Source organism: Melanotaenia boesemani, chromosome 14 (assembly GCF_017639745.1).
Source record: "Melanotaenia boesemani isolate fMelBoe1 chromosome 14, fMelBoe1.pri, whole genome shotgun sequence".
NCBI lineage: Eukaryota > Metazoa > Chordata > Actinopteri > Atheriniformes > Melanotaeniidae > Melanotaenia > Melanotaenia boesemani.
Window position 1 is genome coordinate 4,370,762 of NC_055695.1, and position 21,752 is coordinate 4,392,513.

General features: G+C 39.6%; 1 protein-coding gene across 1 annotated transcript in view; it reads left to right on the forward strand.

Annotated features, from left to right (window-relative positions):
* The window catches only part of si:ch211-191a24.3 (tensin-3), a 61,720-nt gene that overhangs the window by 23,054 nt on the left and 16,914 nt on the right, over positions 1 to 21,752 (forward strand). Inside the window, exons 13-16 of the mRNA XM_042006735.1 lie at positions 22 to 918; positions 7,126 to 7,229; positions 9,610 to 9,718; positions 9,798 to 9,866. Of these exons, the coding sequence (XP_041862669.1) occupies positions 22 to 918; positions 7,126 to 7,229; positions 9,610 to 9,718; positions 9,798 to 9,866 (1,179 nt within the window). The remainder of the gene's footprint in view (positions 1 to 21; positions 919 to 7,125; positions 7,230 to 9,609; positions 9,719 to 9,797; positions 9,867 to 21,752) is intronic.

Sequence of the window (21,752 nt, forward strand, 5' to 3'; positions counted from 1 at the left end):
AGTGTTAATGTCTTCTTACAGATCCTCATGTCTTAGAACCTGGAAATGGAAGTTTATACACCAGAGTGAGGAAGAAGAGTAGCGAGGAAGGAGTGAGCACCAGCAGTCCCAGCTGCAGTGACCGAGCCCCGTCTGCCAGCAGTGACTCAGGACTGTCTGTTGCCTCACAGGGGCTGACCGGAGCCAAACAGTGGAGAGGGGCCAAGCAGGACAAGTGTATCCAGACAGGGAAGCTGATCTCTGGGGAGAACTTTGAGCCCACACAGACTCTTCTGGAGGTCATGACTGAACTTGCATCATTTGGTGGAGGGGAGGGGGAGATGGCTGGAGATGAGTTTGGACTGGGACACAACATCAATGGGGAGGCTTCATCCAGTGAGAGAGAGACTGATATTCTGGATGATGAAGACGAGCTAGAAACAGATCCTGCTTTAGGCATGCCGAGCTCAAGTAGCATTTGCTCGCTCTCATCTGAAACTCAGAGACCTTCCCAAGCCGAGTATTCGACTTGCTCCTGGGTGTGTCAGCAGCAGATGGTGGATGTCGTCACTGATGATTTCCTTGCTGTGGATGGAGCTCGGAGATCAGGCAAGGCAATGAAAGAGAGAGCTCCTGACACACCACCTCGAGGTCCCAGCAGCAGAGAAGCGGTGCAGAGAGGGTCGATGGACGAGCACGATTCTCATGTCGCAAATAGCACATACAGCATGCAGTCTGCCAAAAACCCTTCATCTTGCCAAGAGGATGAACTGGCATCATTAACTACAGACATTGATGAGTCCATAGAACAGCTGAACCAGCTGATTTTGGACTTGGATCCCACTTTTGTTCCTGTTCCTACCCGCTGTGCCCCGCTGTCCCGCAGTGCCTCCCTACACACCAACGGCCTCAGCCACAAAGGACGCTCCCATCTCTTAGGTAAGGCCAATCACTGATGAATCAATGCTTGAATTAAGAAGTGTAACAGTTTAAAGGGTCAGTTTACTCAAATCCCATCAGCCAGTGGCATTCCCTCGTGTTGTTGGTCTGACATCATGAAGATGCACAATCATTCCTCTCATAATGGAAAGCATATGGAGTCAGGTAATTTGGTAAATGAAGTACTAGAAATTACACCAATTTTTAGAGTGTAATAACGTGAAGTGGAACGTGAAATTATCCCAGTTGCTATGGTTGGAGTACTTTGGGTGCACTGACCCTTCACTCTGGAAAACTATTACAAAACACCTCACTAAGAAAAGTTCACCTGTGCCAACATGCTCATGGGACGATAAAGGTTGCGTGTGAGAATGTTGGGCTCAGTTTAGTTTGCAATGAAGGCCTGAAGCACCATGGAAACCGCCATGTGAGAGAGTAATTCCTCTGTTACAGAAGGGGTGTTTGTTTATGTGAATGGTATTTGCTGAAAGGGTGTAAGCGTTTGATTAAACAGGTAGTGGATAACTTTGCTATGTAGGCAGTGTAAAATCAGGACCTCTGCTCGCGACACAATGATGAGTTTTCCCCACAGTCTGTCTTATTATGGATGGAAATATGTGCACCTAGATGAAGAGTTTACATAACTAGGTGCAATGACAAACATGGAAAAATCTAAATGTCATCTGCTTTAAGAATCAGAAAATTATTTAGGCAGTAATGCTGATCCAGATTATAAATTTCTGATGAAATAATAGGACATTTTAAATGTGAGGTGTGCAGCCATTACACTGTCAGAACTGTTCAATGGAAAACACAATAAAAAACCCAAAGCACCGATCTTACTTCCAAAGTCCCAGATCCAAGAGCAAGATCTGTCCAGAATAGGATCAAACCATAGAGAAGTTCACGATTTAGACAATACACTGCAAACAATCTGGTCCCAGACACCACAGGACACCCCCAAAGGTCCCATGTCCATGCCGCGAGAAGTCAGAACTAACAGCGTGAGGGACATTGCACAGGTGGTTTAAATGTTGTGGCTTTTAGTGTTGCTGGGATTGAACTAAGATTTATTTATGTCTGTGAAGATCAACTTAAAGTTTATTGAAAGAAATGAAACAGGAGATGGCCACATGTATTTAGAAGAATGTAGCAACGTAGCAAAGCAGTTGGATTCCCACAAGGTTTGCAAGACCACAATGATAAAAAAAAATCATAACTTATCAGATAATAATACCTGCTCATTATCGTTGAATGTTTTGAATACAGAGGCTGCCCTCAAAGTGTCAGTTTTGGATGTGCAGGGTTTTCTAAGCTGGTAACTCAACATGGCAATGTAGAACAGAGAAAGTCTAAATGAAAACAAGAAAATAAACACAAGTAAAAACTAAAGTAAGAGAAAGTAAAAAACAACAAGGTTTGACTCAAACACAAGTTGCACATTGTAGAGTCGGGTATCTAACCTCCTTCTTCCAACAACCTCCTTGTGTGACCGTATTAATTGTTGACAGCCCAGTTTCCTTTATGACTATTACAGCCGGTGCATCTCCCGCTGCAGGAGGATAACTGGAAGTGTACAGCTGTAGAGCAATTCTTCCTGCATAAAAACCCACCACCAAGGGGTACTCTGTATGTTTAAAGCCAACGTAAGGATTCTTAACCAAACAGCAGTGTTTGATCGGTTGGTAATGAGAGCCTGTTGGTTTGTGGCCAAGGATTAAAGGTTCCAGTCATTTAGTGTCCTAAACTGGCCGTTACCACTGGGTTTTTAGAAACCTGTTCTCACTCTGAACTCATTAGATATTGATTTTTGGTCAGGAACCTAATGAGCAGGTTACCTCCAACATATCACTTTTTGATCTACATGGTTTCCCTGAATGATAATGCAATAGTCTTTGAGACATGTTACTATGGCAACATGGTAACTGCCCCCAAAAGATGTACATCATTTTGAAACTGAATGTCTTACCATGATGTTTGTACAACCTCAAGCAAATGTTTTGAATTGTGGCTGAGGGATGAGAAAGGAAGTAAAATTAAAGACTGGATGGAAAAATAAAGACAGAAAGAACAGCAGCCACAGGTTTGGATGCCACACCGTTCTCAGGCTTGGGAACTGGAAAACTGTCCAACCCCCTTATGCTGTCTGTGTTACTTGTTGTCACTGTAGTTGCTGCAGTCTATTTATTTATTAACATCAATACAAAAAAGCATTATGCAAACATGCCAGAGATAGGAAAAAAAGAAGCTTGTTTTCATGAAATAAAACAATAAAATACAAATAAACAGACACATAAAGTAAAGTGCAGACTGGTCATACTAAATATTGTGAGAAGAACATTGATTTAAAATTAAAAGATTAAACAGCATTTTTCAAGCAGATGAGATTGAATTGTAGTTTTAAGAATAAAAGATAAAACCAACCACTTACCATTCAATCACACAGGAGTCTGTCACGTGTTCACACACATGTTCTCCAAGTTAAAACAGGAATAAGACAAAATAACTAACAAATAAAACATAAGAACTAAAGCAGTTATTGAGAATTATAGAGACTGTGAACCTTATTGGATTATTAGAAATTAAACACTCAACTCAAACACAAGGCAGATGCGTGCAGCACACAGCTACACACATGTATGTGTCAGTGTGCCACAGAGCATCTATCCAGTTGTGAGAACAGGTTTAGTTGGAAAGGTCAGAGCATCACTTCCACAGATGGATAAATGACAACATGCAACTGTAGCAGGTCCCTGTTCATCAGAAAATAAAAAAGGGCTCTGCATGCATTTAAAACTCTTTAAAACAAGGGGCTCTTCCCAGCATTGTTATGTGATTAGTTGTGAATGAGAATCTAGTTATTTTAAGTGTGACATACAGTATCACATAGATAATTTTGGTTTACACAGCACAAATAGTTTTGAGCCATAGTTGATAAAAAGCACTCTAGGAAATGGTTTAGTTTTCTTCTTTGTGATGCATTAATGGATTCAATCTATCCTTTTGAATAATTCATTAGCTTGTTTTCAGTTTAGTTTTTTCAATGTACTACAGAACAAATAAAAAAAAAAACTTTATTAACAATTCATCATGCATTGATGGATTCGCATATGGAATCGCCCTCTTCAAGCATGCCCAATATATTTCTTCATTAGTTCATCACCCAAACATTATTGTGCCTGCAGACGTTAAATGAAGCATCATATAAACTATCCAGTCTAAAACCTACACTTGAACTTGAGACAGTAAACATGTCTGACCCACCTCAAAGATCTTGAACTTGAATGTTTAACACTGACGAAGCTTGCTTTCTTGTTTCACACACTTGTGTACCTCTGCTTTGCCTCTTCTTTGCTGTTTCTTTTCAACCTGCTGGCGCATATGATGGACTTATCCCCTGTCATATCCCCTGAGACAATGCATGGAAAAAGCACATTTCTGCTGTGACCTCTATTCCTGATTTATTTTCTGTTTGTGGAGTTTAGGTCATAGTTGAATGTCTGATGTCAAGAGCAGTCGCTTCATCAGTGCTGACCTCTCAGTGGCCTGATGGTTCATGTGGGAGGATGACCTTCATAGTGCCTGAGTTCTGTTAGTTTGTGTCTCTGTGGTGGTTGGTGGGAACGGTGGTTATGTGCAACATGAGGCTGCGTTATTGACACCATTTAACATCTCACTCTAAAGTATTCTTTGCTATTTTACTTAAAACAAAGAATTTGTGTGCAGAAAAAATAGCTTAAATGTTTATACATATGTAGGTCATGTGTGTCAGGAGGTTGGAGACTGATATTTCCCTAGGGCACATTTTTAAGCAGTAACTAACACTTGACTGGGTTTGTTACTGTGAGGGTACATGTTTTCCAAGGGGATGTTTGGAGGCAGGAACTTGTAAGCGACCAAGAATGCTTTTGAAGTTTTGACACAACATTTTGCCCTTCACCCTCTCATCATCTTCTTCAAAAGAGAATAGCCCTCTGACAAATACAGTGGGCAAGAAGTGATACTTGACACTGTAGAAACCTCTGTGGAAGCCTCCACGGTTGGCGGGCTGGAACTGGATTAGTTTCATTTGGCTCACTCCAGTTTCGCTTTCATGTGATTTTGAGATGATGGATGCTCACAGTGAAAGCTGAGTTCTCATTGTTACTGTACTCACTGCTGTTTATACCGGTTTGATGCATACAGTAAATCTTAATTATGACACATTCTTGTTGTTGTGTTTTACTTTGTTTTTGGCATCTGCAAAGTATAGAAACACTGCAGTAACATTTTATTGTCACTGAGTTAAAAAGAAAAACTTTAAGATGTTAATGTTTTCAGACATTGCAACCCTGATCTCTTTTTATGGCAAATGATCCAGGCTCATGTCTTATCAGCAGAGTTTAAAGTTAATTGACTATTTGATTCAAAACTATCAACTTTTGATTAAACAAATGCACAAAAAATGAAGCTGCAAACTAGCCAATATGGTTTAAACCAAAATTTATATTTAAAAATTCAGTAAAAAGCTAATATGAAATGCAAGGAGATGAAAAGTTAGTGTAAATTCATGGTGCAATACTATATGAAAATAAAGCAAAACCCACAACAAAAGTCTCCCAAATTATGTCAAATAAAGACTTCTGAACTTTTTACTTTGCCCATCGTTCAAAAGTGACTAAAGGAGGCTGAAAAGTTGTTAACAAGTTAAAGTATTATTAAAAGGGAAGTGTAATAATTTCACATTTAATATGGTCTGTATTTATATAGCGCTTTTCTGTACTTGGGATACCCAAAGCGCTTTACATCATACGTCACATTCACCCATTCACACACTGATGGCGGAAGCTGCCATCAGGAGCCATTTGGGGTTTGGTGTCTTGCTCAGGGACACCTCGACATGAGCTTGACAGGCCGAGGATTGAACCAGCAACCCTCAGGCTACAGGACGACCACTCTCCCCACTGAGCTACGCCGCCCGTACATTTAACATTTCTATTAATTTTGGCAAACTTTTCTCTATGCGCTATGTTAGGCAGGATAGTACATTGGAAATAATTGTTTAATTAATTAACATTACCACCGATGCATACATGTCTTGATGTTACCTTGCTTCATTCAAACAAAAAGGCTGTTTAAAGCAGCTGCCAGGGCCAGGACTTCTACAGAATTTTACTTATGCACTGATGCTAATGCTAAGCTAGTTGCTGTTGGACGATGTACAAACATTTCCGAGATTTTTGTGACCCCTCACATTTTGTTTTCAAAATTCAACATTTAATGTGGATGTTGTTGTGTTGTTTAGCTGTTTAATTTAATTTAATTCCTTTATGCCCCCATGGCACACACACACAAAAAAAACTAGCTTAAGAGCCAGAACTACTATCTTTTTCCACAAGATTTTCCCACTTAATATCCAACTGCAGCTTGTTATACCCCATTTAACATACCCAGGTGTTAAAAATTAAAAGGAAAAACTGAAATTGCACACAGAATGTAATATGAAACTGACTCAGTCGTGTAAATGGCAGTTTAGCAATTATTTATCAGCATAAAAATAGCCTCTTTTGTTAAGGATTCCTTAAAAGTGCTCTTTGTGCACAGAATATCTACAGTTCAGGATATCATTCCCATCCAGTGGCCTATTAAACCACTTTACTAGTTGACATTTGTGCAGTATGAACAGCAAATAATAACTCTTAGCTTTATGGAATATACCGTGTATTTTCTTTTTCTGGAAATTAAAACAAAAAAAAAAAAAAAAAAACCAGCCCATGGGACAATGATGCACTCATATCTGAACGGAGAATGACTGATTGTTCCAGCAGATGTTTTCTAAAAAGACACCAGGTTGTTCCACCATCTGTTCACAGCAAAGTCCTGCTTAGTCACACAAGCTTTGCCTGGATGATTGCAGCTACGCTCGGCTGATAAATGTACTGATAGATGCTTTTGTTTGAGACAAACATGCCAAACACTAATCACTGTCATCACCTTTTATTGCCAAGTTGATGTCTGGTCACAGCAAAGTGTCTGATATTGTTTAATGTTATGGCTTTTTTACAAGACTAGACATAACTGTTCGTGGGCATTAAATTTAATAGGAGAACACATGGCAAAGTTTGGTTCAGAAACTGATTGCGTGCCAGATTATAATCTTTCTGACTGTCTGGTTTTGTCTCTCTGTCCCCCCCCCTTACCCCTCTATACTACCTTGTTTCTGATCAGGGTGGAAACAGCAGAAACAATTCAGTGATGTGACGGACTATGTTGCTCCAGGATGGCAAGGTAGTGGACCGCAGGGCAACAGCCCTTCTTTCACACACTCTCAGGTAAATGTCTCATCACACCCAGTAGGCACTTCCATATTCCATATGAAGGGCAATGGATGCTAATTTTATGAAGACTGCATGAATATGGGCTCAATATACAGTCAAAGGTTTGCAGCTGTAAATGAATGTTTGCAAATAAATTCAGTTTCTATTTGTAAATCAAGTCACCCTATAAAAAAACAATCTGCCCAAAATTAGTTTGCAAATGTGCAATAAAGGATTTGCATGGTTGTAAAAAAGGATTTGTATTTGTGTGGATGTAATAGAAGTGCTTTTGCAGACATCCTGTCCACAGATGCAAAACACAAAACTGCATGTGAAACCGAAGTTGCGGTTGCGAATTTTGTCCCTGTCCTTTTACCTCTATCTGATTGGATGGGGACTCATTAAGCTGTCCAATCAGAGAGCAGACAGCTTCCTGTCCTTCTGTGCTGTTGCAGGTTTTTAAAGGGGAGTAGATATGTTTTAAGGATGGATGGTGGTGCGATTGTATCTCAAAGTTAATATAAACCAATATTTCACTCAGACTCAAGCAGCAGGTGCTGCAGACGCTCTCTTTCTGCAAACCATTGACAGAGTGTTGGTTGCTGCATCAACCGGCTGCGTCCAGCTCTGTCCTTGACAGCAGCTCCTCGGGTGGGAGGTTGAATATTTTACAGTGTGGGAGAGCGAGAAGTGGCAGTCCAAAGAGGGATCTACTGGGCTGCTTTAGGCAGTTTTTTTTTTTTGTTTGTTTGTTGTTTTTTTTTTTTTGCAGGATGACAAACTTGATTTACGGCTGTAAAATTTTTATGATGTTATATTGAGCCCATAATCACTGATAATTACTCCCCCTCAAAATATAGTAGACATATTACATATACACGTGTAGTAACCTTGACCAAGAAGATCAGTGACCATGGGCATATCTGCAGTCCTAATTTGTGCTGAAACTATGCAACTAGTCTGAGAAAAAGCATCACGTCAGGCTAAAACCCAGAAAAATGTTAGTTAAAAACTACTACTGTGGTTTATTCTGCTGTGGGCCATTTAATTCTTTTCAAATGTGTAAAAGTCTTTTATTAAATAAAATAAAAATAAAAATATATCATGTAAAAGTAAAGGTATAAACTGTATTCTTAATTTGAAATTTCACTGGAATTATTATTTTTTTCCACATTATTTGTCAGGCCTCCCAGCTGCCAGAATATTACCAATTTCTTTTTTTTATTTTTACAGTGTGTAGTTGCAAAATATAAGACATGAGATATTCTTGCATGATGTAAATTCTAGTGACACGAGCACATATGTGTATGAAAATGTACATTAATGATTAAGTTGGCTGGTTCTTACATGGAAATTATACAGCTGCTGCTATAAATACATCCCTATCTGATATAAATATGTGAAATAAACATAAGGTATTAAAAAAAAGAACTGTACTATGAAATTTTGGCCCATACTGTAAGCAAGTTTAGATTACATGCTAAAGAACTGCAAGGAGAAAGTCAGCCTTATATTACCCAGACAAACAACAGTTAAACTTGATTTCTACTCTCCCCAGAACAATTATATTTACCAGTTGCTAAAGATGGTGAGCAAACAGCACAAAGATGAGTGTTGGTAACATATAATTCTTGATTTCCTTGTAAAATGTCCTTAAATAGCCTTGCGGAGAATAAAAGTTATTACATTGGTACAAACTCCCCTACGTTATGAGCTAGTGGTGCTAAAGCTAAACTAGTAGCCTCTAGCTTCTAGAAACAATCTTACTGTTATTACACATCATGCTGATGTTTTCAGCTGCAGTTATTAAACAAACGAAGGTGAAATGCAGTGGAAATGTACATTATTTAGTATAAAACATTCTACGTTATCTGTGAGGGTATGTCACCATGTTTACATTTAAACAATCAGAGCAGGTGCTCATGAATAATGTTTTAATATTTGTAATGCTCTGCAATGAAAGTTGGATTTAAAAGAACCTGGATAAAATGTCCCAACAACTTAGAAAAACTTGAAAAGAGCATGTTCAAGTTGCACAATTACTTGGTTTTAAATATTCATGATGTTAAAGATCAGAGCAAAAAGATTTGTGAGATTATAATTGTGTAACTGTACCTACTTTTCTGCCTTTCCTTTCTTTTTTAAAGTCTTTGACTTTTTGTTCTTACTCTTACTCTTAGTCTTTCGGCTTCGAGGCATAATGGCTCAACTGTTTACACCCAAACACTGGCTGCAGCCACACACAAGTCACAAGACTAACGTCTGCTGGTGTGTGTTTGTGTGTGTGTAGGGAGGGAGATTTTGTCACCTCTTAAGACTGAAAAGAAATCATGTTCTTGACTTTTCTCATTTGTTTTCTCACTTCTGTCTTTCGTTATGATATTTTTTTCCGAAGCATGGGCATCTGCACAAAACCAACAGCGTGGATTATTGCAGCCAAATGAACTCCTCTGACATCGTCCCACCTACTCCGACCTTCCCAGTGTCTCCTCCAACTCCCTATGGTAAGAGAGCATGTCAAAATGAACACTGTCGGTGTTTCTGCATTTGGAAATCTTATCAGTATTTTCCTCCTTTTCCCAGTGAAACATTTCCCAGAGTTTTCCCAGTTCAGGGCGGGCAGCCAGTGGGACCAGCACAGCTGGATACAAGGTAAACTTTCCAAAGAGTGTGTATGACTGACAAAAGCACTAAATCCAAAATACTTCCCAATTCCTTCTAGACAAGGTTCATGAGTTGGCTGGAATGTCCTCCTGGCATAATATACTCAAAACACACTCAGCTTACCTGTCCTGCACTTTGCTGCTACTGGCTGGATATGTGGGCACGACTTTTGTTTTTGGTCATTTAGATGCAGTAACAGGGTGACAGATGGCTTGTTGCTCTTTTGTGTGTGTGTTTATTATTTTATGTGTGGCATTATATTAATTTAAGAAATAGACTTGAAAATCCTGTCAGGACTGTGTAAGACAGCTGATGCTGGATTCCTGCTAATAATAGTTGACGGTAACAGAGGAAGAGACCACTGCTGGCAGGATGTCCACTCACGTCCTGTTCAGGGAGGGAATGCAAGGCGAGGGGAGTGTCTTTTGTTGTTGGGACATCCTGCCTGTGGAGATATGCACCACACAGCTGCAGCAACAATTTACTGTAGTGTCAAAAAGCATAAATATCTTTCAGCTGATTACGTTAATATCTAATCTGCTGCCACAGGCTCCAGCCTCTCCCTGGTAACCTTCAGTTGGATCACGCGGGTCTAGAAGATGGATGTAGGAATGGAAAAAAGTAGCTGTTAAAGGGTAAAGCAGTAGTTCATTGTGACACCGTACTAAGAGTTTAAAAACTGTAATAACATTTCTTCATTTTAACCCCAGCCAGTACAATCATGTAATCACACATCATAATGGTGTAGCTACAAGTCATCTTAATCAAAACGATGATGGCAGCAGGAAAAAACTTTTCTGTACGAGCTTATATGAACAGTATTCATAATTAAAAACACTGAAATGTGTAAATGTGTAGTCACTGTAAATGTTCAAAAATTAGTAACGAGACGTCACATGCTGCAGTTTAGTTGCTTGACAATAAAGTCTAAATGAGCCCACAGAAGTTCTGGCCCAGATCTGCATAACAGATCCGGGTTTTGTCTTTTGGCACAATGGGCCAATACCAATATAGATCCATTCTTCCAAATCCAGCCCAGAACAGGATCGGCCCTGGGCAAGGTGTGGATTGTTAAGGTGTGATTCGGCCCAGCCTGCACTTGGCACAGGTCTGTTCAGCTGTAAAATGAATGTGACTGTCAAAGTGCATTCGCTGGTCTGGAGGCGGAGTCAGCTGCTGTCTGGGATTTTAGATATTCTCAATGACTTCAATTTTTAATTGAAATGGAAAGCACAATCTAAAGATCTCCAGTTTTCAATCAGCTTCTATCAAAAGTGCAGGCTAAACTAAAATAAAATGAAAACCAACATCAATAAGAGAGCACTGTGATTAAGTTAAAAAGCCTTTTTAATGCTTACTTACAGTTTCATATTTCATTTTTAGGGTCTGCTGGGAAAAACATGTTTTGTCTGAACACTCTGTTTAAGCTCCTGCCTGTGCGCAGCCTTATGGCTCTCAGTAATTTAATTAATTTTTTTTTTTTTATCATGGATGACTAGCTGTTTATCCTGGAAGTGGAGAATCACATGATTATCCAGTTCTCCTGGGATTTCGTGATCTCGCGGATCCAGCTAGACAGAGTGCGGTTTCAGGTGCTCCGCAACTGACATACTCCCGGTGTGAATTGACCCGCCATGCAGGTCGGAACGAAACCGGTGGAACTTGGGGTTAACATCGGTGAGGGGACGTAAACATGGCGGTGGCGGTGACAGATTATTTTTATTCTACAAAACCAGTGGTATTATTGGTGGCATTTTGCTTTTGTAGATGAACCAGTTTGTTCTTTTAAAGGCATGTCTGTCTGTTTATTGTAAACATGTTTGTCAGAGCAGAGCAGCGGCAGGATGGAGAAAAAACTGATAAAATAAAGGTTATCACGTGTATACAGAAAATCACTTGATTCTCTTGGCTGAATGGACAGAAGAATTAACAAAGGACATCAAATATCTTTTGCTTGTTTTGGGTCAGACAATAGTTTCCTGTTTCCCACGTTAAATGCAGACGACAGCCTGAAAAACTAGTTGCAAAGTCTGGATTGAATGTTGAGATTCTCCATTTAAATAAAATGAATTTTATTTGTACATTCATTACTTTCATTCGACTTAAGGCTTTCTGTGGTGGACTGCAGGAGGCAACTTGAAAACAACTGAGTCCAAGCTGCAGTTATCGTCAAGCAGATCTTAGTGGTAATGCTGTTGTTGTTGTTGGGTGTAAACAGGAAATCTTTTGAGATGTTTAGTTAGTATTAAAGACAGCTAATTTCTACATTTAATGCAGTTTTTGATGAGGGTATGATGAATAACCCAATGTGCTGCTGTAGGACAGCTTGTACTTCACTCAGACTAAACCACTTTTTAAATTAAGTACAAAATTGATAAATCAATATGACCTTTAAACATCAGAGCAAAGAAAACAACAAACATTGTTTTCTTTTAATGCTAAAAGGAGGAAAAAGTCCATAAAAGAATGAATATAAGGATTAATTTGAGAAAATTAAAGACAGCAGAGCGGGCGGTGAGCTCCTGCTAACAAGACAAGAAGTTTATTCCTTTTTTATTTTATTTCCTATTTATTTGTACATGACGTAAATATTTTACTCTTACAAAGAGGAAGAAAATAAATAAACAAAAAATAAATTAAAATGTAGAAAGAAATGAGACAAAAGTCATCCTAGCTTTTACTTCAAATAGCTTAGCGAAGTAGCTAACTGGCTAGACTTCATATGGATTGTTTTCTTCTTATAAAGTTGTTTAAGTTAGCTATCAAATGCAGACATAAACTAATATTAGTATCATTTGGGACTTGTATTCATTTTGTTTTTAGCTCTGTTTGGGTTTCCTCTGAAAATCTTTGTCTCTCTCAATGCTAAATGCTAAGCTACGTTATCTAGCCAATTTGCTAGCTGTAAGTGCTTTTAGTGTAAATAGCACGGAGTTGAGTTGTTTATATATATATATATATATATATATAAAATTACATAACATAATGTGGGGTTTATTAACCATTATTGCCAGAATTGTCTGTTTTTCTTATGGTGCAGATTTTAATAATTAGTTTGTGATTTCTTTCAATTTTCTAACCAATTTTTAGACACTTAGAAATTTTCTATGTTGGAGCGGTCTCCTTTTAGGCAGCAGGAAAGCAGGACAAGATGCTTTTCCTAGTAATGATGTGACAGGTCTACTCTCAGGTATTTTGACATCTGGAACGCACTATAACCACCACCCACCACCAAAAAAAATAAAAGACAAAAACATTGTGGACCATAAAAACAAAGACAAATTTTATGTTAAAAATTACAAAAACATTACATGCTAATGATGAGAATATTATGCTGTGCAGGTTGAAGAGTAATGCTTAGATTCATCCATTCATTCATTCATTCATTCATTCATTCATTCATTCATTCATTCATTCATTCATTCATTCATTCATTCATTCATTCATTCTCAATACTGCTTAGTCCAATTCAGGGTTGCGGGGAACCTATCCCAGGAATTAGGTGAGAGGCAGGGTACACCCTGGACAGGTCGCCAGTTCATCGCAGGCTTTTTAATCAGTTCTCCAAATTACTTTTGCAAAATCACCAGATTTATGGTCGAGGTCAAGTTTATTTCTATAGCACATTTAAAACAACGCAAAGTGCCCAAAATGTTGTAAAGCTAAGGGATCATTTACAGACACATAGATAAACTACTAATGTTTTAAAGTTGTTGGGTGATAATATTAAGTTTGAGAAACTCTTCTGTCTTTACCTTGATGGCAGAGAGATGCCCTGAACATGGAGAAATTTTAACAGTAATGCCAAAATTTTAACCTAAGACCCAAAGACAAAAGAAATGGTTTGGTTACTCTCCACATTTTGGCTTGTGTAAAACTAAAGTTAAACCCACAGTTCCCAAAGACAGACTCTGCTGTGCTCTCACATGTTGTGTAATAACATTTCCTTTGTGTATTTATGACTGAATCAAAATAAACAGCGATATACAGACGCTCTCAGCCAGCGGAAGCAGGGTTCAGTCGAAGGAATGTAGATGAAGACACTGGCTTTAGCAAAGGCAGATGGTTTGCTCAGACAAACACTTGACTGTCTGAACTTCAGAGGTCAGAGGTCAGGAGAATGTCTAAGCAAGTGGCAGACAGAGTAAAAGATGGTTGGAAATGTGAGGGCAGGCAGTAGAGAAATGTCCTTAAAAGCTTCACAAGCTTATGTGAGGACGCTTTCTTCTGATTTTTCTTTTTTAATTTCTTTAATCTTCTGTCTAACAAAGACTGGACGCTGCATTTTCAGTGACTGACAGGCATATCTTTTAAGAAACTGCTAAAGACGTATTTGTTCACACTGGCTTAACTGGCTTAACTGCCCTTCATACACAGCACTCATATACAGCTACATACAGCATTTTGGTCAACTGTGGTTGTTTTAAATGTGCTTTATAAATTAACTTGGCCCAACTAAAATAACTAACTCAGAAATTATTTTAGTTTTATCACTGGAACAAAAACTTCTAAAAACCTTAATGTTCCCATTATTTGGCTATTTGATGATAGTGTATGATTACAAGTAGATTTTGCACTTAGAAATCGGATGTGATGGTAAACAAAATGCTGTATTACCAATTTTAGTTTCAATGTTGTTATTTGGAGGCTGTTTTGTAAATTAATTGAATGAAATTATGCAATATAAGTTTGTTCACGTCTTGTTTACATTTTGTTCACATCTATGTTAGATATTGATAGATGAATATTTATGCTAGACAGGTGTTTGGTGTCAGGGAGCATCCGCAAAGACATAACCACCTTATAAGCATTTAAAAGACAAGTCACTTTATTGTGTAGTGAGATGTTGTAAGTCAGCTTATAGCAATACATAAAGAAACGTCTGTACAGAGAACTGAGTTATGGAACCAGTCAAACATACATTTTTGCTCCTTTATTATGTGACAGCAGAAGTGTAAGGGTCCAATGTGACTATATGATATTTGTACTGTAAAGGTGCTGATACCACACAATGCAGCAACCCCCAGAGATGACATGTTCCTTCCTGATAGGCTGAGAGCTGGTCGAAAAAAGACTTAACAATAGCAAGCAGGTGGCAGTCATAGCCCACTGAAAGAAAATGTTCATCTTTTCTTATAAATACCAACCCTTTTAATTGACCTTTAATCAGTAGCCCACTTTTCACTAAGGGGTCTAGATCGGTACAGACCTGGACTTTTTTTTTTTTTTTTTTTTGTAATTTTGTGTTTCCACAAGCAAAAACTGGGAAGGATGCTAGAATATCCAATTCAACCTGCCCTACTTCATGGGGACCCTTCTATTTGAATCCCAGTTTTAGCAATCTTACCCTAAAGAGTGGAGTTTGAAACACTCCAATCCATTCATTGGTCAAAAAAATCATCACCTCATGAGCCACTTGCTACAAGAACAAGGCAGGAACAGTATCATGTTTTAATATACAGTAGAAACAGTTGAAGAAAGAACACAAACTACTGAATGTCCACTGCCCTTGTCTTTTGTTTCTGCGTCATATTCTTCTTTGTTATAACTCAAGAGACATAAAGAAAGAAAGACATGTTCAACAAGTCGTACCTATGATTTAATATCATGCTGTTACGTAGCTGATGCATCCATCTATATACAACTTATACTCGCCTACCAGGTAAAGGTACAGTTGGCTGTGGAAATCCAACAGAGATCAGACTTTACCTTACTAAACTGCACCAAACCGCCCTGGTCTTGTCATGGTTTCTGGGTTTTGGTTTGTGTTCTTGGTTTAGGATTTTGGTTTTTGTCATGTTTAGTTCGGTCTTATTCTTGGTTTATAGTTCTTATGTTCATGCTTTAGGTTTCAGTTTCCCCTCTTGTGTTCCTGTGATTTCTGTTCTGCCTCATTAGATCACCTGGCCTGATTAGTCATCCACTTCACCTGTGTCTTGTTACTCACTCTGTGTATAAGTACTCCTAGTTTTCAGTCATTCATTGTCAGATCCTTATTTGGTCATGTTTGGTTTTTGTTCACTGGAGTTATCCCTGTCGTGTGTGGTTCCTTGTCTCAAGTTTTGGGAAATAAACCTGTCACCTGCCTGACTGCCTGCATTCGGGTCCTCACCTCCGCCCGCTGCACGTGACAGGTCTCTTTTCAAAACATCATCAAGCAGTTTAACAAAATGAATGGGAATAAAAAATACTTTGATAGAAATGAAAAGGGGGAGTATATGGATTTACTACTTGAATACAGGAAAAATATATTTCCAAATATTTAACCGGATGAACAAGCAGCACAGACAAACGGAGCTGATATTCATGTCAGCTCATTTCCTGTGACACGGAGGCTCAAACAAGGCACATGCTTCCACTGAAACTAAAGTAAACTCAACATAATTCAATTCAGCTGGAGCTTTATGTTATTTATGACATGCTTAGATGTGACACATGGCAGGAGTGTCAGTGTGTCTGCGTGCCCTTCTGTTTGTGGTGAGCAGATGGTGGGAGTGGACACACAGGCCTTGACACAGAGGCCCTTCAAATTCCCCCATCACCTCCTATCGCTCTCCCTAGTCCATAAAAGGCCACAAGTCACCTCTGACCCTGCAGGAATCCACTCTGATTGGGCGAAAGTTCTCGCAGTGACCCAGCAGGAACAATGCTCAATGGTCAGCGAGACGGAGGAGGAGGAGGGAGAGAGAGGGGGAAGAAATTCCATACACCTCCTCCCTCCCTTCTTCAGTCCCTCCCTCCATACATACCCAGAAGTCGAGCGGTGTCACAACAAGCCAAGAACAAACGGGGAGCTTATTTTCCCATCTGGGGGACGAAAGGAATTGGGAATAACAGTAAAACTATCCAGCTCCTAAAACAGAACTTCCAGCGAGTGGAGCCAGATAGCTTTTCAGTAGACAGAAGTGAAAGAGGGAGAGAAGAGGAGGAGGAGGGTGCTGGTAACAGGGAGGGTTTCATTCACACTGAGAAGCAGCAGAAAGAGTTGCAAATTTTTAGAACAGGAAGGTGAGAGACCCTGGAGACTTTGGAGAAAACTGGAAACAACCAACAAATAACGGGATCATTTCTGAGGAAGCCCTCATCATGACCGCATCTCTTGGTATGTACATGCAAATGTGGATTTTTTTTTCCCCCACGTGTGTAGGCAGGCATTAAAACCACTAAATAATAAATAAATAAATGTTCCTGCTGTGTACATCCCGTTTTATGCTTATTCCCTCTGTTTAAGACATGTTAGCTGTCCTTCTTAGGCCTTTTTATATTTCCAGACAGTTTCTGGAATTTTACTCTTCCCCAAACTCCCACCCACCTCCTTTAAAGCCTCTTTTTGTGCATATACACACACACACACACACACACACACACACATATATATATATATATATATATATATATGTTTGTAATTGTTGTTGATCTGACATCCAGAACATCAGCATCTGCAGCCTCTTATGCTTGCTGGGATGGTGAGGTGGTTTGTTCCACTGCTGCCTTTATGATCTCATCCTGTTAAAGGCTTATTTTGGCTTCTATAAAGCAGTCGTGGAAGTGGAAGACTAATGTATCGGTGGTTAACTGAGAAAGGCTGTTTTCTACCCTTTCTCTGCTCTCCTGACCATGGTTGCATTAAAAAAGTCTTTTGTTGTTAATGTTGCTGCACTTGTTGCTTTAGGCTTCCTCAAGATGTCATGAAGCATTGTTATTTTTATCTTTATCTCACTTCCAATTTTTAGGTTTTGAGCTTTGTGGCAGAAGCTAGATTAATCTGAGTCACTTTTATAAAAAATAATTTCCATTTATCAGCTTACTTTTTACTTTTTATGGGGTCTTGTAGTGAGTTTAAGCCAAATGCTTAGATGTGCCACTAAAATATTTCTGTCCTGGTTAAGTTTTACCAAAGTCTGGGCGGTTTTCAGGTGCAGAAGTTTTCAAATTTACTCTGAAAACATCTGTGTTTGCAAAACTGATGAAACTATTCACCGGTAAATGAAATAGCTGCAGAGTTGTGAGTAGGTTGAAAATGTTTGGATTCATGAAAGTTTTGCAGTGACATTATATGGATGTCTTCTGTGTGGAAGACATTTGATTTTTGTAGGACTGCAGGAAATTAAGAGGAAAGTTGCAGAAAATCAAACTATGATATTAAAAAATGTTGGACTTAAGGTCAGTTCAGTGCAAACGCAGCAGAATGGAAAGAAGGAAAGAAGGATTTTCTAACCCAGAGCATTAGATAACAACTCGTCTATGTTGTCACAAGAGCAGCATGCCAGAGACTCACCAGAACTCTTATTGTCTTGGTCTGATGATGAAATGGTGCCTGGTACATCTGCTCCATACATCATGACAAAGCACAGTAGGAAGGAGTGGAAGTTATGCACAGTCCAGGAGACACCTCTATAGTGCCACTTGTGGCCTTGAGCCTTTGTTGATGACCAAAGTAACAAGATCATTGCCAGGAATAATTAATAAAATGAGCTGAGAGTAGACTGGCTGCTCCTCCACTAAGAGGGGAAACCGTGTGGATGTTGTTTGCCTTTTGATATGTCTCCTTAACCACTTAATGAACCTATTAAACTTGGCTGTCCATAACTCTCTGGAGAGACTATATCCCCAGCTAGGAGATGCTGGGGATCCTCTAGGAGGAACTGGAAGTTGATGGAGATGAGGAGATCTGTGTGTTGCTTTGTTGTGGTTTGAAGAGTGGATGGCGACCAACAATAAAATCTTCGCTCTTAACCCTTTCATGCAGTGTTTACTACAGTGGATACCTATTTAAAGGCTGTTTTCTAGTAAATGCATGGGTGAGGATGGTATATTTGTGGGTGGCAAAAAGATAAACCAAGCAGTTTGTTTCAGTGATAAACAAGAAAAGATACAGCTTTATTTTAATAAAATAGGTATATAAAAAGAAACTTGTTTCATAAATATTTTCATAGAGTGGCTAAAAACTGATAAATAAAAAGCTAAATAAAATTAAAAATAAAGTAAAGCATGACTTTACATGTGTGTAGGAGTAAAAAAAATATACTGCTCAAAAATGAAGGGAACACTAAAATAACACATCCTAGATCTGAATGAATGAAATCTTCTTATTAAACACTTTGTTCTTTACATAGTTGAATGTGCTGACAACAAAATCACACAAAAAGTATCAATGGAAATCAAATTTATTAACCCATCCAACTTTGATGTTATGTCCTTAAAACAAGTCAAAATGAGGCTCAGTAGTGTGTGTGGCCTCCACGTGCCTGTATGACCTCCCTACAACGCCTGGGCATGCTCCTGATGAGGTGGCGGATGGTCGCCTGAGGGTTCTCCTCCCAGACCTGGACTAAAGCATCTGCCAATTCCTGGACAGTCTGTGGTGCAACGTGGCGTTGGTGGATGGAGACATGACTTCCCAGATGTGCTCAATTGGATTCAGGTCTGGAGAACGGGCGGGCGGGCCAGTCTATAGCATCAATGCCTTCGTCTTGCAGGAACTGCTGACACTCCAGCTACATGAGGTCTAGCACTGTCTTGCATTAGGAGGAACCCAGGGCCAAATGCACCAGCATATGGTCTCACAAGGGGTCTGAGGATCTCATCTTGGTACCTAATGGCAGTCAGGCTACCTCTGGTGAGCACATGGAGGGCTGTGCTACCCCCCAAAGAAATGCCACCCCCCACCATTACTGACCCACTGCCAAACCGGTCATGCTGGAGGATGTTGCAACGTTCTTCGCGGCATCTCCAGACTCTGTCACATGTGTCACATGTGCCACATGTGCTCAGTGTGAACCTGCTTTCATCTGTGAAGAGCACAGGGTGCCAGTGGTGAAGTTGTCAATCTCGGTGTTCTCTGGCAAATGCCAAACATCCTGCACGGTGTTGGGCTGTAAGCACAACTCCCACCTGTGGACGTCGGGCCCTCATACCACCCTCATGGAGTCTGTTTCTGACCGTTTGAGCAGACACATGCACATCTGTGGCCTGCTGGAGGTCATGTTGCAGGGCTCTGGCAGTGCTCCTCCTGTTCCTCCTTGCACAAAGGCGGAGGTAGCGTCCTGCTGCTGGGTTGTTGCCGTCCTACGGCCTCCTCCACGTCTCCTGATGTACTGGCCTGTTTCCTAGTAGCGCCTCCATGCTCTGGACACTACGCTGACAGACACAGTAAACCTTGTTGCCACAACACTACCTGAGCCACTTGTATGGGTTGTGGACTCCGTCTCATGCTACCACTAGAATGAAAGCACCACCAGCATTCAAAAGTGACCAAAACATCAGCCAGAAAGCATGAACTGAGAAGTGGTCTGTGGACACCACCTGCAGAACCTCTCCTTTATCGGGGATGTCTTGCTAATTGCCTATAATTTCCACCTGTTGTCTTTTCCATTTACATGACAGCATGTGAAATTGATTGTCAATCAGTGTTGCTTCCTAAGTGGACAGTTTAATTTCAAGGAAGTGTGACTGACTTGGAGTTACATTCTCTTGTTTAAGTGTTCCCTTTATTTTTTTGAGCAGTATGCAAGGGAGTTTTTGCATGTAGAGGGTTGAAGAAGCACTCCTGAACTTTGGCAGATTTTCTCATGATGGTTAATTTGGTATCTATCTTGCATCCTACACACACTCTGAGCTCCAATCAGTGAGAGTCAATCCCATGTCAAGACTTGTCTTATCGCTGTCCCTTTCTCTCTTTCTTTTACTTCCTTCCTTTGATAATGTCCTCTTGCTTTCTTTGATGAGTCAGCGACGGTGTGTGTTCAGAACGGCCAGTGTATCCAAGCTGCCAACATGTTACGCGGTGAGCAAAACTTAGCTCTTAAGTAATGCAGCAACCTGGAAGCTAAAGTTGTGCAGTGTGGTTTCTCAGTCTTTGGGCAACGACGGCTCCAGAATCTACTTAACAAATGTCCCTAAGCCATCAAAACAACTCAAACAAACAAATGTTTTTAAGTTCAGTTACACAGTGCTACTTTTAAGACATCTGATAACTTTTATCATATACAATTTCAAAGATAGGTATAATTTCAACATATCAGGAGCTTCCATGTTCCTGGGATGATGACCTGTGGTATATTTTTAGAGAGCAGGTTTTTTACTCTTAGGAAGTGATGCATTTATCCACTGATGGAAACTGCTGTATTGTTAGCAGGAAGCAGTGAACAAAAACAAGCATTCTATGCTCATTTTATTCATTATGTAATCGTTACAGCCTGTACAGCTGTTTGATCTCCATCATAGTTGCAGATGCAGATAAAGCTCTGTGGTTAACAGGCTGTCACTGAGAGCTGCTTGGATGTAAACATATGAATGTGTGAGCATCCTTTGTTGTGCAGACACAGTGATTCACAAACATGAATGAGTGTCTTCCCTGCAGCGGTTCTGTGGGTTCACTTGGTACACCCAGTGTCTGCCATAGTTCTTCCTTTCACACGGTTCTTTTCTGTGTGATGTTTGACATGTTACATAAGAGATTATCTGCTGCTGATGTATCATTCCTTTAGTCTTCTTTCTACCTCACTTTCCAATTGCTAGCACCCGTCATATTAACATTACTACTCTTTTATTATTGATGGACGGTTGGAAGATATTTAGATTTCTAGTACAGAAAAACAATATATTCTTTCATTTTATTTTCTTACACTTACCCACAGGCCTTGGTGCACAGAACAAAGTCAATGTCACCTCTTGCAATCTACCAAATGCTTAAATGAACATTTTGCACTCATATTAATCTACTTTGTGGGAGTAGAAATAGAATAAAAAAGCCTCTCACAGCACAGTGAGAGGATGAACCCACTAACATACTATATGGAACTACCAGCAGGATATGGGAAGTCTGAGGGCTGTAACATCAGCTGTAAAACATGATATCAGCCTGTTTTTTGA